This window comes from Nicotiana tomentosiformis, chromosome 8 (assembly GCF_000390325.3).
Source record: "Nicotiana tomentosiformis chromosome 8, ASM39032v3, whole genome shotgun sequence".
In the NCBI taxonomy this organism is placed as follows: domain Eukaryota; kingdom Viridiplantae; phylum Streptophyta; class Magnoliopsida; order Solanales; family Solanaceae; genus Nicotiana; species Nicotiana tomentosiformis.
The window spans coordinates 126,283,107-126,290,899 of NC_090819.1; the positions used below are offsets into that span (position 1 = coordinate 126,283,107).

The 7,793-nt window shown below is 35.1% G+C and overlaps 1 protein-coding gene across 1 annotated transcript; it reads left to right on the forward strand.

The window, feature by feature from the left end:
* The first annotated feature begins 914 nt into the window (after positions 1–914).
* LOC104101415 (B-type cell cycle switch protein ccs52A-like) lies at positions 915–7,449 on the forward strand. The gene is made up of 10 exons (XM_009608849.4): positions 915–1,503; positions 2,111–2,233; positions 2,352–2,456; positions 3,279–3,458; positions 3,558–3,620; positions 3,714–3,908; positions 6,324–6,425; positions 6,525–6,587; positions 6,706–6,774; positions 6,953–7,449. Exons 1-10 carry the CDS (start codon positions 1,024–1,026, stop codon positions 7,004–7,006), a joined length of 1,434 nt encoding a protein of 477 aa, XP_009607144.1. The 5' UTR covers positions 915–1,023; the 3' UTR covers positions 7,007–7,449.
* The last annotated feature ends 344 nt before the right edge of the window (positions 7,450–7,793 follow it).

Consider the following 7,793-nt stretch of genomic DNA (forward strand, 5'->3'; position numbering starts at 1 on the left):
ATCTTTAAGATAACATATAATAATTCTAAAAATATCTTTCCTATTGAACAAAGTTTCTATTTTGCATAAGTCATAAGATTTCAAGATTTGCACATGATATCTTTTCTATTGGACAAATGCCAAAAAATATTTAGATAGAAGATTTAATGGTTAAGCTCTTAGATTGTCTTTAGGGGAAAGCTATTGGATAATTTTTTGCTGAAAATTTGGATACAAATCTTCGCCAATTCAAGTGTTATATCGCTAGTAAGATAATGAAATCTACTAAACAAACTATAATTACAAAGTTCTTCCATTAATCTTGAAAGAATTTATTTTTCTAAGTAGCTTAAAAATGTGTACCTTAGAGTTTAAATCTTTATACGTTTAGTTATGAATTTATTAATAATGTATTAGCTTTCTTCAATATTTAACTAGTGAAATATGCATATCTTTTGAGATTTTAAATTTGAATAATTTTCTTATCTTTTATATGTAATATTGGAAAAGAAAAAATAGTTGATTTTTGGATAATTTGTATCTATAACGGCCAAAAAAATACTTAAACCTCAAATATTGCTATAGATGTATAACAATCATTCACTATAAAAATAAAAAATATCGGAACAAACAATGTTGTTACAGGTCGATTATATATATAAATATTTCTTACGTTGAACTCATACTTCAATTACTTTTAACAATGGGAGTATTTACTTCCCTAATTGTATCCAAAAAGAATTAACTTTCTTAATCAAGAAAGGACCCGAAGTGCCACTCATCATTTCCCTATTAGACTAACTCCTTTACTAATTAGGAAATGGACTAGGGACCCACCTATATATTTCCCGCAAAACCCTTCCTTCAGTTAATAATTTTCCCGGGAAACTTTTACCACATAGTATAGTAACATAGAAAACACCAAACTAACAACCAACCATTAAAACATTATTTTTCCCAAAGTCTCATAAATATTCTCAACCTTAGATCTCTTCATCTCCTTCTTCTTCCCTTCTTCTTCTTCTTCTTCTTCTTCGATCCACTATGGAAAACTCCAGTTCATCTCCAGATCTTAATCCCACTCTTAATCCCAAAACTCCATCACGGATTAATCAACTAATCCCGGGTTTTAATTCTTATCATCCATCCCCATCTCGAACAATCTACAGTGACCGTTTCATTCCCAGTAGATCTTCGTCCAATTTTGCCCTTTTTGACCTCCCTTTACCCCCACATTCCTCTTCCTCTGAAGATTCTAGCAATGCTTATACCTCACTGCTGCGTTCAGCTTTGTTCGGATCCGATTGCGGGTCGGTTGTGCCTCCTGTTACACCCGAGAAGTCGTCGGGTTTAAATTCAAGAAATTTGCAGATTTGTAGACCCAATTGCAATATTTTTCGGTATAAGAGTGAGACCCGGCAATCTTTGCAGTCATTGTCGCCTTTTGGGTTTGATGATCAGCTCCCCGGTTTTAGTCCTAGCCCGGTCAAAGCTACCAGGAAAGTTCCAAGATCTCCTTTTAAGGTAAATTTTGTTGAATTTTAATGTTTTTTGCTATCTGGGTTTTGCTTAACAATGTCATATGTTTTATGTTAGGCCCTTTTCGAGTTTAAGTTATATACACTCTTAGGTCGCATCTAACTGTTGTAGCATGTAACGTGTCTTACTTCTATAATTATTAATCCTGTATTCAGGCTTACTTGTAAACATCCTTTGAGTGATTGACCTAATAAATATCCTTTGACTGATCTGATTGTGTAAAAATGGCTTAATTCTTATTTGATTCTCCTTTTGGGATTTTGCATTCAAACCTAACTAAGTTATATGCACTGACAATGTAAAAAGAAAATTACAGTATCAGTGAATTTTAACTTGTGATAGCAATTCAGTTATCGTTTTTACCAGATTACTAATTAAAACATCAAGAGATTTGCTTGTAATATTATTATAGCCGGATTGTGTAAATATATTTTACACTTACTTCAACTCTTGGAATTGAGGCACGGTTGTTGTTTAATGCTCTTTCTGAGGTACACAAAGTAGTTTTTTTGGAGGTTGTTTTGTTAGAGGTAAATATGTGATTTTTTACCTAAGAAGGCTGATGTGTGGTGCTTGTTTTTGCTTTTTACAGGTATTGGATGCGCCAGCATTGCAAGACGATTTTTATCTGAACCTTGTGGACTGGTCTCCAAATAATGTTTTAGCTGTGGGGTTAGGAAGCTGTGTGTATCTATGGCATGCATCTAGTAGCAAGGTGAGTTTATTGGTTATGATAACTCTTTTTGTTTATTGGAGTTAATTTTGGTAACTCTTGGTCGATCGTGCATATTCGAACTATAGATTGTCTAATTATACTTGAATGCTATGTGCAGGTAGTGAAGTTGTGTGACCTGGGAATTGATGATAGTGTTAGTTCAGTTGGTTGGGCACAACGGGGTACACATCTTGCTGTTGGAACAAGTAATGGGAAAGTCCAGGTGAGATTTGCAAATTGCTTTACCTAAATTCCTATGCTTTTCTTATAGAAAACTGTATGCATGAGTGAAAGACGTATGGATTACCCACTTAATTTGGAACTTTTTCTGCTCATTAGGTTCAGTGTGGTATGTCCTTGTATTAAACTCTTAGGGTTTTTCAGAAGGAAATTGCATATCCTGGCACCAGTTTTATTGTCATACGAGAAAAAATGTCTTTGCAAAACTAACCTGAATTTTTCCTGCATTATCTGCATAAAGTGAAGATATTTAGAGTATCGAATCTATTCTTTCCTAATGAGGAAGCAACAGCATGGGGATTGAAGAGCTTTGTGGAGGATTTTCGCTTCGCAATTTTTGGAACTTCCATATCCAAGAGAATCTTTATAATGCATTTTCTGTGAAGTTGGCATATATCACAGGACAAACTTTACAACTTAACATAGATTTCAATGGAAAATTGATTTTTTTCTTTAAGTAGCTTCGAAGTAATCTGAGGAAAGACTAGACATGAGGGTTAAGGGAGATGGTATACTATAGTGGTTTCATTTCCTTGTCTCCTTTGTTTTTTGAATTTAGGACTCCTAAATCTGAAAAAACTGATCTCTTTAACAAGAAACTACTAATCCTTAACGAGTTAAGGTCAATGATACGAATTCTTTATATCCATCTGCTCCATAAATTGGATCTCTAGTTCTACATATCATAGCATGGAACTCAAATTTTCTGAAATGCATGCACAAGAATAGAGTTACCAATATGTTAGTTTAAGATGATAGAATCTTAGTAATGGCGTTTAATTGGTTTAAACATCCTTTCGTGTAGTTATGGGATGCCTCTCGTTGTAAGAGAATAAGGACGATGGAGGGACATCGATTACGAGTTGGTGCACTGGCTTGGAGCTCATCAGTACTGTCTTCAGGAAGCCGAGACAAGAGTATTCTTCAGCGTGATATACGTGCTCAAGATGATTATGTCAGTAAGCTGAGTGGTCATAAATCTGAGGTGAAGTTTCCTTCTTTCTTCTGTTTTCTTAACATCTTCTCTCTTATCAAACTTCCGTTTTCCCTTTTGCTGCTTCTTGATAGCAACTGCAATCTGCAGGTTTGTGGGCTCAAATGGTCTTATGATAACCGTGAATTAGCTTCAGGTGGAAATGATAACAGGGTATGTGGTTACTTTCTTCAACTAAATTTTCTCCTATGCTTTGTGGTGGATTGTTTGCATTTTAGTCGACTTAAAGTAAATATTGATGTCCAGCTCTTTGTATGGAACAACCATTCAACACAACCTGTGCTGAAATACTGTGAGCATACTGCTGCCGTGAAGGCTATCGCATGGTCCCCCCATCTTCATGGTCTTCTAGCTTCTGGTGGTGGCACAGCTGATAGATGCATTCGATTCTGGAACACCACCACTAATACACATCTCAGCTGCATGGACACTGGTAGTCAGGTATTCCCCCGTTATAGCATTCATACCACTTTTAATCTTCTGCCCTTCTGTTCATGCTTGCACATTCAATAAGATATTTTCATATTGTAATCTTGATTGTTTTCCCAAAAGCCAGTAACTTTGCTACCTAATTATATTCTCAGAAAAATTATCTTGCTGTTAGGTCTTCCTGCCCCATTCTTCATTTCAACTTGGTAATTGTTGGAAACTTGTTTGCCTCATTATAGCCGAACCAATGCAAAGGAACCACTAGGTGAATGAGCCATATTACATACTATCTGCTAGGACAAGGCTAAATTAGAGGTGTTCTTTTTTTTTTCTTCTCATTTGTTAAATTGGGCAGAAAAGATACCTTGTCTCTTGAAGAGAACAATATAACGTATCATAAGAAGATGTAGAGTACAGAAAAACAGGGGGTGGAAAGGAGAGACTGCTAGAGGCATGTAACCACCTCTTTTTTATTTTTACTAAAACTTGAGGATTCAGTAGTCAATCAATTTTACTAGAAATACATGGAGAGGGAAAAACACGCCAAATAAGTTCTGGCCTTTTCAATTTAAGCATCGTATGAGGTGGCTTCAGTGAGGAAAGACCTATCATCATAGGCACCAGGATGTTGGAACTGCAGATTTTTGCTCCCTTATAACCCCCCATAAATGCCATTACACCGATAAATTGTGAAAGTAGCTTTGAGAGGAGAAACACTAAAATTTCATTGAATTTGTATGTGTATTTGAGTTAGAGAGAGTGGGGAGAGAGCAGAGGCGGATCTAGGATTTGAAGGTTCCGGGTGCCATATTATTTTATACGTAGACATATTATTATTTATACCAGCCACTAGTTACAAAGCTCCAATAAGGTATCGAGAGGGCTATCACAGTCAGGTGCGAATTGATTACCCCTATTTGTAAACTACCCCTCTTCCTATTTAGGGAGTTGAGGCGAAAAATGGTCCAAATGGGATAAATATTTAGTCGGTTTGATCAACTTTGTGTTTCGGTTCGAGCTATTCTTCTTTTCGATTTATATAGATAAATATATCGAACAAAAATAAATTATGACAACTTAGCACACATCATAAAATTTTCAGCAGTAATACCAATATCATAAAATTTCTTCTACATGAAAAGTACAAAAAGACAACCACTTCTTTCATCCTTGACACCGGGAAATATCTTCCAATTAACAAAATACTACCATAGTCAGATGGTCACTACAACTAATAACTAAGATATACATAATTCTTTCATCCTCGAATAAACAAAAACATACATATACATCATTCATTTACAATTGTTCTCGACGAGTTTTCATATTTTGAAAACGGTCAATGATAGTATCATTACTTACCCTTTCAAAAATCATACAAAAGCTAATACAATCAGAGATTCAAGAGAACAATATGCACAATAAAGTATAATCGGAACAGAGAAAAGCTAAATACAATAAAATATAATCATACAAAAGCTAACACAATAAAGTATAATCGGAACAGAGAAAAAATTAAATCTGAATTGAATAAAAGGAAGACAAGGGAGAAAATGAAAGGGTCAAAGGGGTGTAGTAACTTGTAAGTCTATACTATTAAATATTAACAATACCACCAAAAAAATTGCTTTCAGAGAAATCCAACATAAAATTCTTTTTTAAAAAAAGCAAGAGAATAAGAGAGATTTACAGTCAAATTACAAAGCAGTGGTGCAGCAACAAGGTGAGGTGCGATGGAAAAGTGGACGCCAAATGGTGGTGGTCGGCCGCCGGTGAGTGACGGACTGAAAAAGTGAAAATCCAAGAGTCCCAAGTTTGAGGCAGCAACACCGTAGCAGAGAAGTTTTGGGTGGGAAAAGTTTTTGGGGATATAAGGTATTCAAAAGAAAGCAAAATAGAAAAGTCAAACAATATTAAATAAGTCAAAAAGTATTAATAAAGTAAAACAAAGAATAAATAAAAAGGAAAACAAGTGAACTGTTCGTACACCTCACATTAATTGTTCAATAGTACTAATAAAAGTTCCAAAACTTATATGTGTTGCACAAGTCTCGAACTCGCGCTTCTAGGGAGTTATTCTCGGGCCTTTACCATTGGCACCCAGTGGCTGTTTTGTTCGTTAGGGTGCCATTTTATTAGATGTACAATATTTCTTCTACACAGAGATATATACACAGAGTTCCGACCGAGGTCTGCCGGTGGCGGCGCACCCCCTCGGCTCTATGTAGATCCGCCCATGAGAGAGAGAGAGAGTATACTAGAGAGTTTACATGATTGTGCGAAAAGACTAGTATTTGCAAACAAGGAGCTAAAATAAAATGCTCTCCCATCTGTTCTCCTTCCCTTTTTGTCTCTCTAGGCATTTTTGACTGTTCATATTTGCAAGCGCAAATTTTCCTAATATAAACTCTGTTGATCCTGTGGCAGGTCTGCAATCTTGTGTGGTCGAAGAATGTCAATGAATTAGTCAGCACACATGGTTACTCTCAGAACCAAATAATAGTTTGGAGATATCCGACAATGTCTAAGGTAGGTTTCTGCTTGCTTAGCTGCAAAATTACAGGGATAGACATTCATTTGTTTGATATATTACTAGCTTGGTCACAAGTTCTTTTGCTGTTAATGCAGATAGCTACACTGACAGGCCATACATATAGAGTCTTATATCTTGCTATCTCTCCAGATGGACAGGTAACTGACCAAGAAATTGTTCATTCGTCTGTTCATTTCTTCATGCATTTCTAAGTGCAGTATCAGCTTCATTTTCACTACACTTGTAATTCTCTAACTGCTGTTATCATCCCTGCAGACAATTGTAACTGGAGCAGGAGATGAAACACTTAGATTCTGGAATGTTTTTCCTTCTCCTAAATCTAAGGTAAACCTTATGTACAAAGACGATAAATGTTAAGTTTTTTTTTTTTTTTTTTAATTCCCTCCCTCCAAGAGCTCCCACCTTGATCTTGGGGTGACGATAAATGTTAAGTTGAATTCATCTTTATAAGGTTTTAGAAAAGGCGAAAGCATCTCACATGTGAATAATGCTATCCCTGCAGAACACCGAGACTGAAATTGGTGCATCTTCGCTTGGTAGAACTCATATCAGATGAGAAATTGTAATTATTTTCCATTCCAAGAAATTTTTCCACAAGAAATAACAAGCAGTACAGCAGCACCACATTTTTCTGTTTGACGGGACGGCAAAAAGTTGCAGGAAGAATGCTAAACATGCAACTAATAAGATGATCTCTCTCATCTTACATTTTAATTTGAGTCAATAATTCTTTTAATATTTCACAAGTGTATAGTTGGAGATGTTATTTTATTCTCATTAACATCTCTTATTCATTCTGTAATAATATATGGGGAGAGGGAGGGAGGTTCTATTGTTAAGGAACATCTAATATAAGGAACACCTCTGATCCTTGTTGTACATAGAATAGAAGTCATATTTTTTCCTTGGATTCATAATTTACATGCTGAACAAGCTGCTGTACTTGGGTAATATCTTATTTCCTATCTGATATAATAATGAAGTCTCATCTATTTTTCACCTTTCTTCCCTGTAGGTTTTTGTCATTAAGTGGCTCATTCCAAATAGATTTGAGCTTTGTTATCTTAAGGGAGGTAAGGGTAAAGATGAAAAGAAGTCAAAGGAAAGTAAATGAGCAATGAATATTGAAGATGTCTGAGCCACTCTACTTAATATAAAAGTGAAAAGAAAAAGAAAGTGTAATGGAAATAGCTTTAGGTGTAAAATAGAGGAAAAGTTTTATAAAATAAAAACTGTAAAGTAAATAAATCGAAGACAAGTATAGAGGGAGATTGATATTTTTATTCAACTTTCAAATTGATATCTATAATGAACTGAAAACTTCTCTATTTATAGAAGAAATG